Source organism: Lepisosteus oculatus, chromosome 14, assembly GCF_040954835.1.
Source record: "Lepisosteus oculatus isolate fLepOcu1 chromosome 14, fLepOcu1.hap2, whole genome shotgun sequence".
NCBI classification, from domain to species: domain Eukaryota; kingdom Metazoa; phylum Chordata; class Actinopteri; order Semionotiformes; family Lepisosteidae; genus Lepisosteus; species Lepisosteus oculatus.
The window spans coordinates 43,397,980-43,421,611 of NC_090709.1; the positions used below are offsets into that span (position 1 = coordinate 43,397,980).

Genomic DNA, 23,632 nt, shown 5'->3' on the forward strand with positions numbered 1-23,632 from the left:
AAATCAGGCTACAGAAATGGAGAAATTCTCTTCAAAATGTGGAAATATATTCCCGAGACGAGTCCTTTCTCAAAGGTCAACTCTGCTTGTAAATCACCCCTCCCCACATCGCACGGTGTAGCGGTTATAACCTTCTATTAACACACCAAAGGGCTTCAGTGAGAAAGCGGGCAGAAACAAAGCGATCTCTTTCATTTTTACGTTTTGCACGCCTGACGGGGTTTTACGGTGCTCTTTTCTACACTGAACTGATCATTTGGACATCGTAAGGGAAGAGAGACACATTTCTATGTAATCAGGAAACCAGGAATCCCAACCGTTAGCCCGTTAGTGCCACAGAGAAAAAAAAAAACGTTTCAACGAGATAAAATTGCAGGATAAACACATTTTTTTTCTTTTTCGTAGCGTTTGTGTTTTGTTTGATTTAGCGAATTTTATACACTTTATTTCTGACACATGACTTAAAAGGCTGGTAGAGTATATTTAATACAAGAGCGCTGAACAACAATTTTCATCTACCGTATTGTAATGTTTTTTTTTAAAAAAACAAGTTAAATGGATATATAGTAAATGTTTTTTTTTCATATAATAGTGTTTATGGTCTGAAAAACATCATTCATTATTTAACGGACATTTGGTATAATTTAAAAAAAAATACTCATTCACGAATGTTAACATTTTTTACAATAACGTGTTCTATTGTGATCTTGCGCCCCGTGCAGCAATATCACCAGACAGTTTAATTGTCTTAGTTCAGGTGGGTAGCTGCGCCAGCATGCGTAGGCTGCAAAGGAACAAGTAAAAGGTTTATTCCATGGTGAAAAAAAAGAAGAAAGAGAACACAACGTTTCGGCCGTGGAGCCTTCTTCAGGTGTGAGAGAGACAGGGCAGTAGGCAAAGGTAAAGTAGCGGGAGAACAAAGGTTGGGAGGGAGGAGGAGTGAGAGACGGGAGCAGGGGACAGAAAGAGAGGCCAATCAAGAGGTGTGAAGTCAGAATTGGTGCAGAGAGGTATGAAATGAAACTTCCAATGAATGGAGAAAATTTGAAAAGAACAGTAGTCTGTCGTTAAGGGAAGGGAGAATGTGTGATCCTAGCTGCAGAATAATTTTAGTTTCGGTGGTCTTTCTGATGTATAAGTTTGGAAAACCGTCTTTGTGAACACTGGTGCCCGGCTAGCTCAGTCAGTAGAGCATGTGACTCTTTAGCTCAGGGGTGTGGGTTTAAACCCCATGTTGGGCGGTGTCCATCTCCTTATTAACAAAGTTTCCTGCTCATCCTTGACCCTCTTACACCTCGATGGTACTGAGCACGGTTTTCCAAACTCATACATCAGAAAGACCACTGAAACTAAAATTATTCTGCAGCTAGGATCACACATTCTCCCTTCACTTAATGACAGACTACTGTTCTTTTAAATTTTCTCCATTCATTGGAAGTGAAGAGAACAGAACTTAAGCTATTATTTATATAAATGTAGCCTGAGGCTTTTATGTGTTCTATAAAATCGAGGAGTCAACTGGATAGATTTGTTAAATATTTTAGTGATGGGTCTCCGTATTTGTGGTTATTGGAGGAAAGCAGGGATGAGGAGGAAATAGGTGGCACCCAAGTATGTTAAAGGAAAAAACTCAGCATCTTAAGTGATTTATGATGGTTTACAGTCCCTTTTCTGTCCTGTGGCTGTGATCCAATGACTGTGTTGAAACAGCCAGGGTTGTGCTAGCTCTTGATGGACTGGTATGCAAACCAAATGACAGACAAGCAAAGCGTTGTTTTACAATTCTGAAAGCTCGTTCAATGTGGCTCCTTGTGTTTTTATGACTCCTGTTATAGTGCTGGTCTTGTAATGTTGTTGGATTGTGCGCAGGTGTCAGAAGATACCGTCATAAAGGATAAGCACGACTTGGCAAAACAACATGCCAGCAAGCACTTCCCCACTTTGAAAGGAAGATGTTGGAACTGATTAAAGAGCTTAATCTGAACTGACACAGGAGAGAGAGAAAATCAAAGTTCTGAAAAGTAAGCACAAGGCACACCCTGCTAAAGAAATGTATTGCCTTAAAAAAAATGCTTAGAAGGTCAGAGGAACAATTGTTGTGGTTTTTTTTTTGCTCAAGTATTTTTATAAGTTTAATTTCCAGTTCTGTTAAAAATAAAACTTAACTTTACTGGTTATTAGTCGGTGTCTTTTGTAATGATTTAGCTGTAATGATGTCTGCTTATTCATCTGGAGTGTTAAACAAAATTAATGCTGCAATAATACAGTAGTGTTTAATTTCAAATGCACAGCTGCTGTTCTCATTTGTTTCATGACTAATTATAATTGGCTGTCTCATTAATAACTATGTAGCCTCATCAGGTGAATTGTCGCCTAAATGCAATTCTTAAATTAAAAACTAACTGATTTGTCAGGAAATTTCGTTTGAATATAAATGAAACAGAAAAGTAATTGTATATTAATGTGGCCTACATATTATTCTACTAATCAGAAGTGTTCTGATGTACAGTCCTCTCCAGTTCGGGCTAATTAGTACAACAAGGCCGAGCCCTTGGAACCGGATTAAGCACAAGTTGAGCTGAGCTCCAACTTTGTTCCACATGTTTTTTGCTGCAATTGAACTTGGAGCGGGAGATGATCTCCAGAATGTACCATACTAACTAAGTACGCAGCTGTGTTTTAACTCGGGAAGTCCATTGCATTTGACCCTATGGGTTTATATACATGGGTTTCTCTGCATACACTACCATAAGGGAGGAATGGTGAGTTAGAGGGAGGGCACCAGTTTGGTTTATCAAGAATTCACCAAACTGAGTAGAACTACAGATCCAACCATTCAAAATGTGCAAGGTATGCTGCAGTAAATCGCAGTGCTCGTTCCGCAAAGAACTGCAGGATACCGCATGATGTATCGAAGTAGGGTGGAATATCTTGTAAAACCACCAGGTGGAGCTATGAAAGCTCTCATGTGCAGCATTTGGGCTGTTGCCAGAAAACACTTGGTTTTGAATCCCTGTCAATGCTGAGGGACAATCTTTTGTCTATTACAGAATTTAACAGTCTAAATGGCATATACAATTTAATAAGTTTAAGCTTTGTATTACATTGTTAAACATTAAACTGATTAAACAGTACACTGAAGTGTTATAGAGGACACAAATTGTGTATTTCCTCTTACATTAAAAAAAACATTCATTTTAATGTGATATGAAAGATTAATAATGAATAACATTGGATAGGCTGTAAGCTCAAAATATTACTGTAGTCCACTTTCTTTCTAAACATCTGCATCAATTTGTCTCATTCACCCATGATTACTTAAACATTCTGCCTGCCCTTTTCAGCTATAGCTTTGTTTGAACCCAGCTCCTGGCATGAGTTTTCCTTTAACAAAAACATTTTTTTGAAAAACTAAAATAGTAAAATATATTGATTTGTTGCTATTTCTAAATATCACAACATGTTCAAAGTTAAGTGATTTATTAATAACAACTAATAATTTCAAACTGCTTGTATTCTAAAATTGTATTTTGTTTGGGGTGATTTGTCACTGTTTTCACAATCTTGAATTTATTAAACATCTGAGATATGGTGTTCTATACCTCTGTTTACTTTCTGAAACTCCATCGATATTTCCTGTTTTCACACAGATAAGAATAAACTGCACGTGCAAGTCTTTTCACAAGTGTAAAGATGTTCTGTGCTCAATAGCTCTTTAACACAGTGCACATTATGTCATATCTTTAAACATCAGTTGAAGCATTCTGAAGTCTGACAATCGTAAAAAGTTACCAAATAGTATTGGTGAAACTGTTACCTGTCCTGGATAAAGCGATTAGAAAATAGTTGAATTTACACTCGTAAGAAACTTTCTGATTTTAATGGGATATGGAAGATATTAATAATAAATGATTGGATGGTCTAAATGGAAGATGTATAGAGGAGACATGTTGAGTCTTTTCTTTTCAGCTTGAAATTAACTTTTGCCTACTACGTATATTCCATTGCAGCCATTTTAATGCAACGCAGCTCCATACTTCTCACAAAGTCTAGGCTAGGTGTTACACCCCACTGTGTTTATGTAGATTAGACAGTTCTACTTGGGGAGGGGAAGGAACTTTCAGTTTTCTGGTGTCATTGTTGGCCTTTAACATAAGGCAACCAACAATCAAATGTCCTGTTTTTTCTTAAGTTGAACAAAGATGTGCCACGTGCATACAGTGTCATGTTGTATACTTTTAATGGTATTACAGTACAGCTTGTGGGAAATACATTTGTCCTGTATCAAAGTTTAACTTACCCTACACCCTACATTACAAACTGAGTGAATTCAACAGAATCGACGGTTAAAAGCAACATGTCAAATTGTCCCCAAAATAACAAAAAGTGAACGAGTTGAGGATTCGATAATAGAGTAATCATAACAATAACTCCCGAGTTGTTTAATGCAATCCAAACGAAAGAAGGACACTTAAATAAACATGAAAAGACTATTTTTTCATTGACGAAAAGTAATGTCGCACTCTCTCTTGTTTAATCTGATTGTTTTATTGCTGCACAGACTAAAACCAGAGAGAAATAGCACCTCTTTCTTTGAAGCATTTTGTTTATCCTATCATGTATCGGTTTCCAATCATACAAAGTAAGTTCTGAGAATCTCCAATTCAACATACCTATGTTTTCCTGGAGAATGCAAAGCCCTTTTGCCTCTGGACCAGTCAAAATTTATGGATGTGGTTCACCCCCAGTCCCAAAATTGCGAAACAGAAGAGTGGTGTAGCGGTCGGCTCTGGCTGTCCCCTCTGTGCCGACACACTGCACATTCAATCCCTCCTTCTCTTGACTGATGGGCAAAAGGTGGACATCTGGGAGAACTGTACGTGGCATCTGTGAGTTCTGCTGTGTAGATGGTGCTTCCTGAGGGGAGAGAGACAGTGGGGACGGCACCAGCCAATTCATTAGTGGTGGTGAGCAGAGAGGACAGGATGGAGTGTCCTGAGGGGGTGTGCTCTGCTGGGGGTGGAGGGTTGTATGGAGATACGCATTGCACCAGGTACAGCAACCTGTGTGGCAGGGAGGGGCACTTTTCAGGAGATGAAGGTCTGTTTGGAGACGGCTGACACCCTAGTGTTTGACTGCTAGAACATACAGATGCAGCCATTCAAAATGCGTTGGCGATACCGCATTATTTTCTGGTACGCTGTACGCAGTCTACCGCGAGTTACTGGTAAATACTGCTAGTTACCATAAATTCTCCTATAATACGGCAAGCAAAATAATAGTATCCGGAATTTCCGCAAGGTGGAGCTAATAAAGCTCAACCTCTCATGTTTGAGCTGTCGCCATCAAAGTCTTTAACGAAGATATTACTAATAGTAGTAATAATGAATGACCTTGGACGAGCTGTAAGTGTAAACTCAAAGTATTGCCCTGGTCAACATTCTTTTTTTCATTGACCCTCTTTGTAAAAGTAACACCACAGCATTTCGCAATCATGCATTTGTTTCCAATCATGCAAAGTACAGTAATTTTTGAGAATCAATTCACCATGTCTTTCACATGCTCATAAAAGAGATTGATTTAGGAACATAAACATATTACCGTATGCAAACTGTACTGTATACAGTATGTATATGTATATTTAATGTCTTAACTGTGCCCTTTAAGTATTGAATATTTATATGGAATTTTACCACTGAAGGGAAATCTTAGTGCCTGAGCATAAAAAGAATAGGAGCATACTGCAACGCGTGTGAAGGCCATAAACGATATTAATTTTGGAACTTAAACATACAGTATATGGCTGGTCTCGGTACTTTAAAGAAAACATACACACCAGTATTCCATTTCTCCCTAAACATTTTAACACACTTTAACTAATGTGATACCGGAGTCAACAAGCATACTTTTAGAATTTGATTAAAAGGGAATATAATATGGAATCGCGTATCTCAAGAAATTAATAACGATATGATTATAGTCGTGTACTGCGACAGGGCTGTGTAGGGCTGTTTCGCCTCTCTCTTCATGCGACTTCCCTTGTAGCCCACTGGTCTACGTGCCTGATTACCAACTCATGGGTTGTGTGTTCAAGTCCAGCTGGTGCTGGACTTTCCTTTTAACAAACATTTCTTCGAAAAAATAGAATAGCAATATTATGGACAATCAATTGACTTTTATATTTCAAAATATCACAACGTGATCGATTCTAAGTAATTTTTGATAACAATGAATAGTCACCTTCTTCCCTTCTGACAACGGTCCCTGCTTCTGCTTCCTGCTTCTATTGTGTGTGTGTGTGTAATAGAGTAAATTTTTATAGAGAAATGGAGGCTGGACAGCATGCGTTACAATATAAACATTTATATTGATTTAAATCGTGTTTTGATTTAAATCGCAAACGCATGTTTAATTATGTGTTTTTTTAATCATAATCAGGCTAATGCAACATAAATTGATACAGTATCTTTGTCTTCTAAGTATCTTAATAAACTTTCAGCATAGCTTTCTACCCATTTAGATTTATTTTTCTTGGGATTTTGGGATCAAACGTGGAAGGATTAGATTGTAATCGTTTTTATTTTTCAAATACGTTTTAGAAAAGTGTAATCTATACCTGCCCAGACTGTATGCCTTCCTAAACCCCGCCCTGACCACTTTCACTCCTGTCCTGCTCTTCCCCGCGCACCCCAGCCGGGCACTCTTCGGCCTCTGCCCGGGACGAATGTATATTTTGATGTTTACACCCGGCGTGGCACCGAGGGAGCGTCTGCATTTATAACTTAGTTTTTAAAATTAGTCAAGCAATATGAAGCATCTCCTTTTACTTTTAAGTCCCTTAAATACATTGAGCACAGCTTTCTCACCACTTAAGATTACTTTTTGATACCATCCTTACACAAAGCAGGAACTTTCCGATGACATACAGTACAAGTGGAAAGATTACAGATTTTAATCGTCTTTAATTTTGTTACGTTATACGTTTTAGGAACATTTCATCTAAACAAACACCACAAAACTATTCTCGATTGTATTTCTGAATGTTATGTTACATCTACAGTAGTTCACTGCTTTAAATACATCGAATTAAGAAAGTTAGATGTAGCACTTTAGATCTTTTTTTCTGAACCAGGGAAAATCTGATCATGTTTCTCTATAACAATAATAAAAAACATTATTTTACATATCACCTTTAAAAGTGGCATCTCAAAGCAAAAAAGTAGATGGGGAAAAACAGTTAAAAGGGACCAAAGTAAATACCAGACAAACGCAAACGCGTTTTTAATAGAAATGCTTTTATTCATTCAGCAGAGAGTGAGAGGGACATCCAGCAGAGAGAGACACACACACAGGTTTCCATTGACAAACGTAATTGTTTTTTTACATTCCTCTTGTCTAACAGGAATGTTTTGTTTGTGGACAGACTGTTAGATGAGAGGAAAAGAGCACCTCCTTCTACGAAGCATTTCGTTGATCCGATCACGAATTATTTTCCAGTCGCACAAAGTAAGGGTTGAGAATCTCCGATTCACCATGCTACTAATGGTTTCCCGGAGATTGCAAGGCAAGGCACTTTTGCCTCTGGACCCATCGAAATTTACAGACGTGGTCCACCCCCAGTAAATTTCAAAAGTCACAAGATTTCGAAACATGAGTGCGGCGTAGCGGTCGGCTCTTGCTTTCCCGTCTATGCCGATGCACTGCAAGTACAACCCCCCCTCCATCTCTTGAGTGATGGGTAGCAGTTGGACATCTGGGAGAATTATTCGTCCCACTGGCATCTGTGAATTCCGCTGTGCTTCCTGGGGGGAGATAGCCGGCGGGGACAGCATCAACAGATTCCTGCGCGGTGGTGAACTGAGAGGCCGGGATGGAGTGTCCTGAGGCGGTGTGTGCTCTGCGGGGGGCAGAGCTTCCGCCAGGCATTGCAGCCTGCGCGGTGGGGAGAGGCACTTTTCGGGAGACAGCTGCTCAACTGTTTGACTGCTGGAACTCTAGCCTCCCAATCCTCCCCAGTAATGCTTCGTAATGCTCCCGCTGCTGCCGAAATGTCTCCATACAGGTGCTGTTTCTACAGGTTGGCACCCTGGCCAGTGGCCGAGAGCAGAGACCCACGGCCTGTGGCAAAATAACATAATTCATGTAAGAAATAAAGTCACACAGTAGTATTCATCAGTCGGGGAACAGAAGTCAAAATAAACTTTTCTTTTTTTCCGTCTTACCGCTTTCTTTTTTACTGTCCTGGTGGTAGATCGTTTCGCCCGTGCTGTGTTTTCTTGAAGAACAGGCTACAAAGAAATAATTATAATTGAATTTAAAATTCAAAACGGCAATAATACCTTGTAATATGGGCTGTAATCGCGTATTTCAGATGAAGTCTGCTGTATTTGCTTACCCTTCGCTCTTTGGAAGCTGGGGCGGCAGAAGCACCCCGTCTCTTGGTCTCCATACTGTACTATGGTCGCTGTAGTGCAGGTTCGCAGTTTTTTTTTTGTGATGGGAGCACACCCAATCCCTTGGTGTCTTTTATGCGTCACACATACTGTATTTCAGCGCCATATATTTCATGGATATTATGGAATATAATGGATGGATATCTTAGTTATCTTTCTAGTTCACAGGTTTGCATGCATAATTTAATTTTGAAAGCCACTGAGACATCAGGTACTACTGTTGTATTTATGAAAAAGAAACAAAACAAAAAACATACTAACAACTGTGCCATCCTACTCCTTAGTTAATACATTTTATTATTCATAAACAGTTAACATTGTTAGCAAAATATTTTGAATTATATTTAACCCTATTTTTTCTTTAGTTTTGTATTTAACTTATTATATGATAGTCAGACTTAATGTATATTTGAACAATGAAAATATATTTTTACAAGATTTTACATTAAGCACTTAAAATTAATATGGTTAATAATAGTAAATGTAACATGCTGTAACAAGATCGGTTAAACTGCGAAGAAAATGCTTTCAGAGAAAATGTTTCAGGTGTGAAGAACATAGATCTCCAATGCGATTTCAACCAAACCTGTTCCCACACACCCCGCCCCCACTACCATTAGAATATACACAAACATTTTAGCGTTTTATTCTGAGCAGAAGACCCTCACACCTGAAGAGTGCTGGCTGTGACGAATTAAACCGGTTTTACAGGTTTCAATCACAGACCATGTGACATAGACACAGTAAACTACAGAAACACCGTATTTAATATTGCAATAAAAATGCTATAAAATAATGTGACACAGTACAGCACAGTACAATAATACTGACCATGACTTTAGAAGCATAAATTACCTTACACTCAATTTAAACACAAGTTGTCTTTAGCCCTCTAAGCTGGTTCATACAGAAATGTAGAGATCCAGGCTCAGAACACACAGCTTCATTAGCGAATACATATGCAGGACAACTAGAGAAGACGTTTTACAGAGGATGGATTTTTAGAAACATCCCATCAGACATCCCATCATATTCACAACGTGAAATCTAGAAAATAATATTACGTAACCAAAATCCGCAATATGGAAACAGAACCTGTGTAATTGTTGATAGATGATGTACTCGTAACATTTTTTCAAGACGAACTACAACATTTAAAAAATGACTTGTATGTACTTGATATCTCTAATCAATCCACGGGTTCCAGCACAAAACGAAAGTAAAACGCATACCGTTTCGCGCTTCTTATTAGTTGCTCAAAAGTAATTTGACCGTATGAAATGCATAATATAAACCTAGAAACATATACGTGAGCAGTACTTAAGCACTGTAGTATCGGTGTTAAGACATACCTCTCAAATACTGTAAATCAAGTTAAAAATATCTCAAGACCGATTCTGGTCGTAATGAAACCATGCAAGGGAGTTTTTATGTCCGTTGCAGTTCTTTTGCAACATGAATATAATTATATCGTTATTAATTTCTTGAGATACGCGATTCCATATTATATTCCCTTTTAATCAAATTCTAAAAGTATGCTTGTTGACTCCGGTATCACGTTAGTTAAAGACTTCGAAGCTTACAATGTTTAGGGAGAAATGGAATACCGGTGTGTATTTTTTTCTTTAAAGTACCGAGACCAGCCATATACTGTATGTTTATGTTAAGATTTCCCTTCAGTGGTAAAATTAGATATGAATATTCAATACTTAAACGGGCACAGTTAAGACATTAAATATACATATACATATTGTATACAGTACAGTTTGCATACGGTTATATGTTTATGTTACGCGATTAAAAAATAAATAAAACTGGAAGGTCCAGCACCACCATTATGTTTATATGGTTGTTTTTGTTGGTTGGTTGTTATTATGGTTATTAATAATACGATCTATAGTTGAAATCTGAGCCTAAATAAAAAGAAAAAGCAAGTGATTAGGTTTATGAGCAATCTAATTACTTATTCGTTTAAAACGCTATATAAAATAAAGTTTATTATTAATTTGCTGGACAGAGCGGTGAACATTATTATGCATAACACAAAGATAACAATCCTGATCAGTTTAGAAATCTGTGTACGCTGTAAGGTTTTTACTTCTTAAACTTTTAAAATACACGTTTTGAATAGAAAGAAATCCTCTTCCTGGTACAGTATGTATAGCAAACCAGCACGTCTTTTTTCTCCAATCAGAGGGGTGTCAGATAGTGTCAGCCAATCACCATTCTGCGTTGGGTAGCAACGGGTGACTGTTCTCAGGCGGAAGATGTAAACAGCTTAATGTTCGTGTTAAATAATTTTTTTTAATTCAATTAAACGGGCACAGTTAAGACATTAAATATACATATACATACTGTATACAGTACAGTTTGCATACGGCAATATGTTTATGTTACGCGATTAAAAAATAAATAAATAAAAATGAAAAGTCCAGCACCAGCTGGATTCAAACACACAACCTGCCAGCCACGCACCTAGACCAGTAGGCTACAAGACAGCTCGCATGATCAGGCAGGCGAAACAGCCCTACACAGCCCTGCCGCAGTACACGGATATAATCATACCGTTATTAAATTCTTTAGATACGCGATTCCATATTATATTCCCTTTTAATCAAATTCTAAAAGTATGCTTGTTGACTCCGGTATCACGTTAGTTAAAGACTTCGAAGCTTACAATGTTTAGGGAGAAATGGAATACCGGTGTGTATTTTTTTCTTTAAAGTACCAAGACCAGCCATATACTGTATGTTTACGTTCCAAAATTAATATCGTTTATGGCCTTCACACGCGTTACAGTATGCTCCTATTCTTTTTATGCTCAGCTACTAAGATTTCCCTTCAGTGGTAAAATTCAATATCTACAACGGGCACAGTAAAGACGTTTACAGTAAGTCTTTCTACGACAGACCAACGGACCACGAGTGCCCCTGTCGGTCAACCAATCACGCACCGCGGTACCCCGTGTCATCATACCTGCGGTATCTGTACCGCGGTGTCTGTACCGCTCACTTTGAATGGCTGCATCTGTACTTTGCAAAAAGGGGGGTGGGGGTGGGGAACAAGCTTCCCAGCCCTTTGTTTGAAGCCCATACCCTGGCTTGAGATGAGCTCCTCTAGTCAGGACAGGAGACGCTTCCGTACACAGAGAGGGGTGGGGGTGGGGAACAAGCTGCCCAGCCCTGTGGTTGAAGCCCATACCCGGGCTTCTCTCCAGACACAGCTGGGTGAGCCCCTGGAACCAATTAACCACTCACGACCCCACAAGACAGACAGGAGTGATTTGTTGTTTGTTTTCTGCGCACAAGAAAGCCCATTTTGTTTACATACATCGATCATGTTTATTTTTCACGTTTTAATTGGAGGTTCAGTCCTTTTGCATTTCCACGTGATAAGCGTTAAAGCAGGGGCGGTTTTGTTTTGGTACACGTCCAAACTACCCGTTTTCAGCCACAGATGAACACAGATAAACACGTGCTCCTTTTTTTCATATGACATCTTGCCAGCGGCTCAAAAGTAACAAGAAGTAACGATTCTCTGGGGGGGAATTTAAGTTTTTTTTCCAACGTCAAAAAGTAAGGAACAGGAAGGAGCCCACAATAAGCGAGAACAATTACTGCAGACCCCCCGGAACAGCGCCTTAAAAACCACAGAGTAACATCCTGACTGCTTAGACCATGACAAAGCTCTTCTGCAGAGCGAAAGTCTCCTACAGGCAGGTATTTTTTTGTTTTAAACAGAACTGAAGCCCGTCTCTCCTGCAGCAGAGCCTGTCGCGACATTGGGTGTTTCATTTCACACGGAAGGAGCGCGTAGAATCTATAGAAAATGCAGGAATCATAGTAGCAGCACGTTATTGTGTTAAAAAAAATCCCCCCCCTTTTTCACCCAGCCCCAGAGCCCAGTGCATTAAACAGCTCGTGTTCAGATCCTTCTTTTTGGTTTTGCATTAAAAAAAGAAAGAAAACAGGTTCGCCGCCAGCCCTCACTCTTACATGCTCTCGACTTCCAGTCAGCTCGCTGGTAAAGAAGAGGCATTTCCTCTGTGTGTGTGTGTGTGTGCGCGTGTGTGTGCGTGCTGAGAAAGCATTCACAATGTATTTTATACACAAAGCAAGTATTCTCGCAACTCTAAGAGGTTTCGTATAAACGCTACAGGCGTGCCAAAATCGTTTTCAAACTTCAAGCTAACTTTACCCCGGTGGCTCGCTGGACTCCGAAACTCTGGTTGACAACGTGACGCACGGCGCTTGGCCTGCTCCAGGTGGCGAGACGAGGAAGACTGGGGTGGGTGGGTGGAAATGTGAGGTCACGCAGGGGCGCGGGGCTGCGTGTTGTAACACGCGGTAAGAGCAGTAGGGGAGCGGGTCAGGAGGGGGGTGGGCGCGTCATTTCCAAGACGCAGATCGGCATTTCCGTCGCCGCTGCCAGAGCCCCTGGCCGCCGAGCTCGCCGAGCGCCGGTTGTCGATAGATCACGGCAGGGATTTTTCGTGTTTGAACGTCGGGCTTCAAGTGTCGACACTTTTCAGAAGAGATTTTCCGCAGTGGTCAGCTCGCACCGGTGCGGGAAGATAATGCGCTAACGCGTCGACACACTTTCATTGGCGCCCCGCCTGGGAGAGCGGGGTTGAGTCGCAGACAGAGACGGTGTGGCGTGTCACCAGGGGGTGTTACGGCTGCCACCCGGGGGCCCCGTTTTCACTTCCCCGAGTGGTCGAGTACTAGGCGGCGATCCTTCTGTGTGGAGTCTGTAGTCGAGTCGAACCTGAAGAAGGCTCCATGGTCGAAACGTTGTGTTTTCTTTCTTCTCTTTTCAGCAGGGAATTTAAACCTGTTACGTGTTAACTGATAGATACTTTATTGATCACGTGAGGGAAATTGCACTTCGACAGCAGCACTGTCAATGCAGTGACCATGTAACAAAATGATACAATAATACAACAATCCAATCCAATCAGTCTAGTCAGTGAGAAGTGCACAAAGAAGAGTCGCTCACAGTCCAGAATATACAAAGAACAAACCAGAACAGTACACAAAAAGTTGTATTGCACATTATAAATATATTGCACAAGTCCCTGGCATCTATTGCACAAAAAACACAGTTGTAAACGGGAAAAAAAAAGATGTAAGCAGAGAGTTTACTGTTTACTGTGTCTGGAGAGAAGCCCGGGTATGGGCTTCAACCACAGGGCTGGGCAGCTTGTTCCCCACCCCCACCCCTCTCTGTGTACGGAAGTGCCTCCTGTCCTGACTAGAGGAGCTCATCTCAAGCCAGGGTATGGGCTTCAAACAAAGGGCTGGGCAGCTTGTTCCCCACCCCCACCCCCCACTGTGTAAAGATGTGCCTCCTGTCCTGACTGGAAGGTCCCATCCATCTGTGTCTGGAGAGAAGCCAGGGTATCTGCTTCAACCACAGGGCTGGGCAGCTTGTTTCCCACCTCCACCCCCCTTTTTGCAAAGTAGCACCGCCTACTCTCTGTCTGAAATGCCCTTCCTCTGTGCCCTCTGGTCCACAATTCAGTATTCACTCTGAAGAAGCCAGCTGGACTGACTTGGCCAGTGACCTTTAAGGATTTGGAAAATTTGTATCACATTCCCCCCATTCTCCTCTGTTTGAGAATAAAGAGATCTAGTGACTTATTCCTTCTTTTCAGCACAGAAATGTATGCTATGTGGTCCCAGAGCAGCGATGTCTTTTCGAGTAAAATCGCATGCAGCATTCTCACCAAGGTGTGAACTATGGCGGCGTGCGGGTGGAACATTGCGTGGTTTTGTGTTTTGCAGCAGGTACCCTTGTGTACGAACGCGCCTTTCTGAACTGTACTGGGGCATCTGTGAACAGGATGTTGCCGTCATAGAAAGACCGAGGTTGCTGAAGTCTTCGCCACCTGCAGTAGAGGAATACGTGGGGGGGGGGGGATTAGACGAATATTAAGATCTGGTCATGTACATGAAACGGGTTTGTGCGTGTGCGTGTGTGTACGTACACTCTCCCCTGGTGGAGATTCGCTAGTCGTATTCCAGAAACAGCAGTGAAACGGGAATCAGGGGGCAGGAGTGGACACTCAGATGGTGTGCGTTTTGGAAAGGAGAACGATTGGCGCTACTTTACACAAAGGGTGGCAGGGGTCGGGAACAAGCTGCCCAGCTGGGGTGTTGAAGAGGATCGTCTGGCACCTCGCAAGACACAGCTGGATGAGATCCTCCAGTCGGGACGGGACAGGGAAGGCGCTTCTTTACACAAAGGGTGGCTGGGGTGGGGAAAGGGCAATTTTAACATCCTGTGTTGTCCAGCCCCACCTGTGTGTGTGTGTGTGTGTCTCCCTGACTGTGACTGAAGCTTCATAGGGCTTCTGCTGTCCTCTGCTGTCCCCCTGGACTACTGAGGGGCTAAGTTTGTGGGAGGCCACATGGGTCAGTTTAATCACCTCTCTCCTCCATTTCTCCTGCCTGATCTCTCTCTGTCTCTCTCTCTCTCTCTCTACCTTAGATTCATCAGCCGGAGGTGTTATATATATTGCGCTTTTCTGGACACTCCACTCAAAAGTGCTTTACAGGTCATGGGGATCCCACTACCGCCACCAGTGTGCAGCTCTTTACAGGTCATGGGGATCTCACTACCCCCACCAGTGTGCAGCTCTTTACAGGTCATGGGGATCCCACTACCGCCACCAGTGTGCAGCTCTTTACAGGTCATGGGGATCCCACTATTACCACCAGTGTGCAGCCCCACCTGGATGATGATGCTCCAGTCCACTCCCCACACACCGGCTCTCAGTGGGGAGGAGAGTAGAGTGATGAAGCCAGTTCAGAGATGGGGGTTATTAGGAGGCCATGATGGGTAAGGCAGCAGCCATATCACCCTGCAGCTCACAACTGGCAACCCACTGAAGCTAAGAAGGTGTGAGCCTGGTCAGTACCTAGATAGGAGACCTCCTGGGAAAAACTAAGGTTGCTGCTGGAAGAGGTGTTAGTGGGGCCAGCAGGGGGTACTCACCCTGTGGTCCATGTGGGTCCTAATGCCCCAGTATAGTGACGGGGACACTTTACTGTAAACAGGCACCGTCCTTCGGATGAGACGTAAAACCGAGGTCCTGACTCTCTGTGGTCATTAAAAATCCCAGGGCGCTTCTCGAAAAGAGTAGGGGTGTAACCCCGGTGACCTGGCCAAAATTTCCAATTGGCCCTTACTAATCATGGCCTCCTACTAAAACCCCTCTATGAATTGGCTACATTAATCTGCTCTCCTCCCCACTGATAGCTGATGTTTGGTGAGCGTTCTGGCGCACTATGGCATCCAAGTGGATGCTGCACATTGGTGATGGTGGAGGGGAGTCCTCATTACCTGTAAAGCGCTTTGAGTGGAGTGTCCAGAAAAGTGCTATATAAGTGTAAGCAATTATTATTATTATTATTATTATTATTATTAAGGGCCAATGAGAAATTTGGCCAGGACACTGGGGTAACACCTGAAGTATTCTCTCAAGAGGCACCAGTAATGTAGGGGTTTGGGCATTTACTGGGACAATTATTAATTGTGGCAGTAAGTCACAAAATGATTCTTTTGATGGGATTAGAATCCAGCCTTGCGGGATAACTCGAACAACGCACACACACGGGTACTAATACACGAGGATATATTTATTAATACATAAAATGTGCATATAAACATAACAGATCTTATCTTGAGGATTAGCAGGATACAAAAGGTATATATTTAATCATGAAGAGTTACAATTACCAAGAGGACATACATTCAGTATATCATTCATTTAGACCGTTTCGTAAATGAACTTGGATAACAACTTCTACACTAGATACTCAAAACAAGAACATTACTCATAGGAATTAAATTGATATCAACTGGTTGGGATAACAATTGAATTCTCGAGCTGTAATGCAGAATGTTGAATACTCATCCAATCTGTGGGAATTCAGATCTCCCGTGGACACAAAGAAGCAGTGGCAGGCTGTTCCTGTGTCCAATCGGCACTCTCTGGCTCTGTGCCAGGCAGTGCTCAGTGCAGCTTGCGACATCGTGGGAGAGATTCCTGCAATGCTCTAGCAGTGGGCTCTCTGAAGACCAGCTAGTTAGTGTTGGCTGAAACTAGCAAAGTTTGTGCACAGGAGGAAAAGTGACTGCAGGTCCCAGCAGGTCAGGATGAAGACCGGTTTGTTCCTGATGAAGCGCTAGTCCTGAATTCTTATTCAGCTGTCCACAGTTCCGACCTGTTCATGAGGCTTGCTGCTGATGCTAACTTCGGGTGGATCCTTTGGTTACATGCTGGCAACTTTCGCCCTCGACTCTTAGAACAAAGGAAAGTCCTGCCACTCGGACACAGTGGCCGTTATGTGGAGGTCTGGACCGAGTCGGAGGATGTTCAGGAGGTGCTCCAAGGCTGAAAGTCCAGCAGGCGCGCTGCGAGAATGTCCTGCTCTTGGGAACTGTGCTCGAGAGGTGTCCAGCCGGCCCAGGGGTTCTTTGTTGCCTGTTTTTACCTGGAGGAACTGCAGGTCGCTCATTGGTTGAAAGTTTCATGGGGATCAGAGACCCACGTGGGGTTAACCTGCCCTACCAGTTCCTGATTGGCTGATGATGAGTAACAATGCACTCTGACCTTAGGGTCATAAACCAACTTTGAATGACATTTTCCCTTGGAATCTCAGACTTTTAGTCACTAGAAATGACATTTGTTAAGGTGGTTGATGTGTACCAGCTTTTGGGAGCTGTTCCTTAGCAGGACACTCTATCGGCTAGAAAAACACCTTAATTGTGAACCATATTGAATGGACTCTTTATCAAGCACCACTGAGGTGAAGGAGAGAGGGAGTGGCAAGGGAGCAGCAAACTTAATTCTTGTATTTTAATAAACCTTGTTGCTACAACGGTCTCTCTCCTGTGTGAGTGCGCTGGTGGATTTTTAAGTCACTTGACTGACTAAAACTCTTCTCACACTGACTGCAGCTGAATGGTCTCTCTCCTGTGTGAATGCGCTGATGTCGTTTTAAGAGGTGCGAGTGACTAAAACTCTTCCCACACTGACTACAGCTGAAAAGTCTCTCTCCTGTGTGAATGCGCTGGTGTGAATGTAAGTGGTTTTTCTGACTAAAACTCTTCCCACACTGACTGCAGCTGAACGGTCTCTCTCCTGTGTGAATGCGCTGGTGGACTATTAAACTACTTGACTGACTATAACTCTTCCCACATTGACTGCAGCTGAATGGTCTCTTTCCTGTGTGAATGTGCTGATGTCGTTTTAAAAATTGTAAATGACTAAAACTCTTCCCACACTGACTGCAACTGAATGGTCTCTCCCCTGTGTGAATGCGCTGGTGTGATTGTAAGTGGCTTATTTGACTAAAACTCTTCCCACACTGACTGCAGCTGAATGGTCTCTCTCCTGTGTGAATGCGCTGGTGGGCTATTAAGCTTCTTGACCGACTAAAACTCTTCCCACACTGACTGCAGCTGAATGGTCTCTCTCCTGTGTGAATGCGCTGGTGGGTTTTTAAGTTACTTGACCGACTAAAACTCTTCCCACACTGACTGCAGCTGAATGGTCTCTCTCCTGTGTGAATGTACTGGTGCCTTTTTAAGTCATATGACTGACTAAAACTCTTCCCACACTGACTGCAGCTGAAAGGTCTCTCTCCTGTGTCAATGAACTGGTGTGACTGTAAGTGTCTTTTCCGACTAAAACTCTTCCCACACTGATTGCAGCTGAATGGTCTCTCTCCTGTGTGACTGCGCTGGTGGATAATTAAGCTACTTGACTGACTAAAACTCTTCCCACACTGACTGCAGTTGAACGGTCTCTCTCCTGTGTGAATGCGCTGGTGGGTTTTTAAGTTACTTGACCGACTAAAACTCTTCCCACACTGACTGCAGCTGAATGGTCTCTCTCCTGTGTGAATGCACTGATGCCTTTTTAAGTCATGTGACTGACTAAAACTCCTCCCACACTGACTACAGCTGAAAGGTCTCTCTCCTGTGTGAAGGTGCTGATAGGGTTTTGAAATGCTAGACTGACAGAAACGCTGCTCCTCCCTGTGCCATAATGGCAGTTTGTCCACTCCATCTGAGCAAGGCCTTGAGTGATTCTTCCTCATCCCCTGATCGTCCTGTGGTCTCTTATTCTGCAAATGCTCCATGGAATGGTCTTGCTCTGTGTGATGAAAGTGAGATTTGTTTTCTTCATTATGTCCCATCATCTGGGGCTCCTTCTCCAGCTCTCTGAGACTAAAACCGCCCAGTTCATTCAGTTGTTCCTCTCTTTGCCCAAGAACAGACACACTCTCCAGTTCATTAAAACTTTCAACAATTTTCTCAGTAACCAGATTATTAAACCTGTGTGTAAAGTCATCAGATGCTAACGGATTACATGATTGTTTGAGACTGTGCAATGACAGTCTCTCCACTTGAACAGAACAAGGCCTAATTATCAAGCCCTGTAGGAGCTGATGTTGCTCCTCCCTGTACTGACTCTCCTCTCGGTGCTGTATCTCTACAATGTTCTCTTCACCAGGTACATCAGTCTGCTGCTCTGCACAGTCAATCAACTGGGGCTCCATGTCCTGCTCTGTAAGATTAAAGACATCCAGTTCTTCACTGTGCTCTTGTACAGAGACACAGCCCAGTTCATTACAACCTTGTGTAATATTGTTCGAGTCCAGATTATTCATCTTCTTTGTAAAATCATCACATACTAAGAGCCCAGGTGTCTCACTCTCAGACTCCATCTTCATCATGGGCACAGAGTCCAGAACCTCAACAATCTGTCTGCTCTCTGTGTGCTGCTCACTGAGAGTCTTTTTCCCTTCTGGAGCAGTGAGCTCTGTCTCCTGCATCAGACTGGAGCCCCACTCCTCCTCACTGTGCTTCTGTTCAAGAGGAGCCCTTTCCCCAGCCTCAGAGAGAGCACTGGCCTCTGAGCCTGTAAACAGAACAAGACAAAATCTTTATAATAATAATAATAATAATAATAATAAAAAGTTATTTTATATAGCGCCTTTAAAGGTGGCTTCTCAAAGCATTTTACAGAGTGCCAACAACAAAAAATACACAAAATAAGCATGATGAGAACACACAGTTAGAGGAGACAGTAGATGGTGGTACTAAATACAGTAGGAGCAGAGGGGTAAAGAATAGTTCAATGAAGGGTCTTCTAATAAAGAAGGTTTTGAGTCTGGATTTGAAGGAGTTTAGAGAAGGTGACTCTCTGATATCCTTGGGGAGAGAGTTCCAGAGCTTGGGGGCATAACAGGAGAAGGCCATGTCACCCATTGATTGTAGTCGGATTTGGGGACAGATAGGAGAACACAATTAGAAGAGCGAAGGTTGTGAGGTGGGGAGTAGGGTGATAACCCAGACTGGTACTGAGGTGCCAAGCCATGGAGAGCCTTATAGGTGAGCAGGAGGATTGTTAAGTCGACATGCAACTTGACAGGAAGCCAGTGCAAGGACTCCAGGATAGGAGTAATGTGAACACTTGCACTAGACTTTGTCAGGATTCTGGCTGCCGAATTTTGGACATACTGAAGTTTGTTCAATGTGGATTTAGAGTCCCCAGAGAGTAGAGCGTTACAGTAGTCGATCCAAGATTAGACAACTCTTTTCAGCCACAGTTAGTGATAACATAGGGCGTAGTGGAGCAATATTTTTGAAGTGAATGAAAGATGTTTTGACAACATGCTGCACATATGGGTCAAACGTCAAATATCATCCCCAAGTTTTTCAATATAGACTGAAGCTCAAGTATAAGAAAATCTACAGATAGAGTTACAGCATTGGTTTTACAAAGTTGATGGGTGGTGCCAATAAGCATGACTTCAGTCTTGTCACAGTTAAGATGAAGGACATATTGAGTCATCCAAGATTTTATATGGGAGATGCAACTAAATAGAATAGAGACAGACACATCAGCGTCAGGTTTGGTATGGATGTATATTTGAGTATCATCAGCATAGTAGTGATAGCTGAGGCCATGTGATCTAAAAAGCTTTAAACTACACACACGCGTACTAGTACACTGACGATCAATTTGGGTTGTTTAAACAGCGGAATAAGTGGGTATAAGGGGGTGTTCTGATTTAGCTTTGTCAGAAACCTAACTACCATGTAAAAAGTAAGTCTACTGTAATAATATCACAATCACATTACATTTACATTAACAGTGCACTGAGAGAGAGGGATGAATACAGACTGACTGGACACTACAGAACATTAACACTGCAATCAGAGAAAGGGGTTAATACAGACACACTGACTAACTGGACACTACAGAGCATTAACACTATACTGAGAGAGAGGGGTTAATACAGACACTGACTGGACACTACAGCACACTAACAATGCACTGAGAGAGAGAGGTGGGTTAACAGACAAATTGACTGCACACTACAGTACATTAACACTACACTGAGACAGAGGGGTAAATACAGACACTGATTGGACATAACAGTACATTAACACTGCACTGAGAGAGAAGTGTTAATAGATACATACTGACTGGACACTGCAGCATATTAGCACTGCACTGAAAGGGGTTAATACAGACATGCTGACTGGACACTACAGTACATTAACACTACACTGAGATAGAGGCATTTATACAGACCGTACATTAACAGTGGTCGGGGGGGGGGGGGGGGGGGGGGTAAATGCAGACAGACTGACTGGACACTACAGTACATTAACATTGTACTGAGAGAGAGGTTAATACAGACACTTTCTGGACACTACAATGCATTAACACTGCACTGAAAGAGACAGGTGTTAATACAGACACACTGACTGGACACTCCAGTATATTAACACTGCACTGAGAGAGACAGGGGTTAATACAGACACACTGACTGGACACTCCAGTATATTAACACTGCACTGAGAGAGACAGGGGTTAATACAGACACACTGACTGGACACTCCAGTATATTAACACTGCACTGAGAGAGAGGGGTGAATAAAGACAGACTGACTGGACACTACAGTACATTAACACTGCACTGAGAGTGCGGTTAACACAGACACACTGATTGGACACTACAGAGCATTAACACTATCCTGAGAGAGAGGGGTTAATACAGACACTGACTGGACACTACAGCACACTAACAATGCACTGAGTGAGACGTTAATACAGACTCTTTCTGGACACTATAGTACATTAACACGGTATTGAGAAAGAGAGGGATTAATACATACACTGACTGAACACTACAGTACATTAACACTGCTGAGAGAGCGGTTCATACAGACACTGACTGGACACTACAGGACATAAAAACTGCACTGAGAGAGAGGGGTGAATACAGAAACATTGACTGGACACTACAGCACATCAACACTGCACTAAGAGAGAGGGGTGAATACAGAAACATTGACTGGACACTACAGCACATCAACACTGCACTAAGAGAGAGGGGTGAACACAGACAGACTGACTGGACACTACCGTGCATTAACACTATACTGAAAGAGAGGGGTTAATACAGACACTGACTGTACACTACAGCACATAAACAATGCATTGAGAGAGAGAGGTGGGTTAACAAACAAACTGCTTGCACATTACAGTACATTAACACTACACTAAGACAGAGGGGTAAATACAGACAGTGATTGGGCATAATAGTACATTAAAACTGCACTGAGAGAGAGGTGTTAATAGAGACATGCTGACTGAACACTACAGTACATTAACTCTGTACTGAGAGAGGGGTTAATACAGACACACTGACTGGACACTCCGGTATATTAACACTGCACTGAGAGAGAGGGGGGTTGATTCACACACACTTACTGCACAGTACAGTACATAAACAATGCACTTAGAGAGAGAGGTTAATACAGACACACTGGATCAATATTCCAGACGAGTTAATACAGACACAGACCGTGGAGGACGGTAATACAATTGAAATAATTTTTATATACACAATCATTGGTATACATATAAAATCTAGACCAATACAACGTAAATACAATATTTATAAATGTTGTTTCATAATGATGTTGGGTTACAAATTGATTCAGTGGAACAATTGTTAAATGTGAACGTGGTGTTTTCAGCACCGTAACCGGACAAAACAGTTCAGTTTCCAGTAAAGAATCCCGTTGCTACATCACACAAGTCTTTCCCACTTCACTCTGCATCTTTCCACTATATTCTCACCAGTGAGGAAAGTTTTTTGATGACAGTTTGATAGTTTGTTAGATAACGAGAATGTTTACTCTTGCGAGATGTTTTCTTTAAAATAAAGTTTGTTATTTAAAAAATCTCACCAGTGAGGAAGTTATAGACACTGGTTTTAAACACACATACTGACTTCATACAAGTCACCACACTGACCTGAGAGCTGCAGTTCTGTGTCCATTTCTTCTTTTATTTCTGCAGAGACTTCACAGGGAAGCGTGTGTCCAACACTGTCTGTCCGTTCCTGATCTCCTCCTGCTCCCGACTCCTTCTCCCTCAGCTGCAATCTCCACTTCAGGCTCTCGTTTTCCTTCTTCAGTTGCGCCATTTCACTCCCGACACTGTCCTCCACACACTGTGTGATTTTAAACACGGCCCGTCTCACCAGGATCTGGGAGACGCTGCGGAGTTTGTCTTGAAACTCGTCCTCCGAATCACACATCCTGTTTCCAAAAACTTCTGACACTTCATACACGATCGATTTGAGCAAAACGTGCATGAAAGAGTCAAGCTGGGTTTGCAGATTTAACAAGCACTCCGCCATCCTTCTTCAGAGTCGGTCAGAAACAAAGGCTGACTTCCGGAGTTTAAACAGAACAACTTATTTTTTATTCTTCACAGATCCTGTTGTCAGGGCTGTGCTCTGTTCAAGCATAAACACAGTCGACAAGACGTTACGTATTCAGAACCTGAAGTTATTTTAAAGAAAAACAACAACTTTCTTTAAAGAAAATTATTCAGTCGTCCACACGTGGGTGAAATACATGCAGAGTCGCGCAGTATAATGACGTCATTTGTTAGCGCGGCCACAGCTTCAAAACAATAGAGAAGCGGAGCTGAGAAAGAGGAGTTTCTTCAGCCGGATATAAACTTCTCTGCACCTCCTAGCGCGACCTAGTCAAGAGGAGTGAATCACCTGCGACCTTAGCCGTTTTTTCAAGTGGATTTTGATCTCCCTATGCAGGTTTTTGGTTAGAGAAAA

At 42.3% G+C, this 23,632-nt stretch overlaps 1 protein-coding gene across 1 annotated transcript; it reads right to left on the bottom strand.

Moving 5' to 3' along the window:
* Positions 1–16,104: 16,104 nt before the first annotated feature.
* Positions 16,105–23,385, bottom strand: LOC138243255 (zinc finger protein ZFP2-like). The gene is made up of 2 exons (XM_069198786.1): positions 22,807–23,385; positions 16,105–19,389 (listed from the first exon to the last, which is right to left on the bottom strand). Exons 1-2 carry the CDS (start codon positions 23,192–23,194, stop codon positions 17,336–17,338), a joined length of 2,442 nt encoding a protein of 813 aa, XP_069054887.1. The 5' UTR covers positions 23,195–23,385; the 3' UTR covers positions 16,105–17,335.
* Positions 23,386–23,632: the final 247 nt, after the last annotated feature.

What these genes read in the sequence shown, in the direction of transcription:
- LOC138243255 (XM_069198786.1), bottom strand. Translation starts at nt 23,194, where the DNA reads ATGGCGGAGTGCTTGTTAAATCTGCAAACCCAGCTTGACTCTTTCATG. An exon ending in CACAGAACTGCAGCTCTCAG is followed by an intron (nt 19,390 to 22,806) that starts GTCAGTGTGGTG and finishes TTCTGTTTACAG; the next exon opens with GCTCAGAGGCCAGTGCTCTC.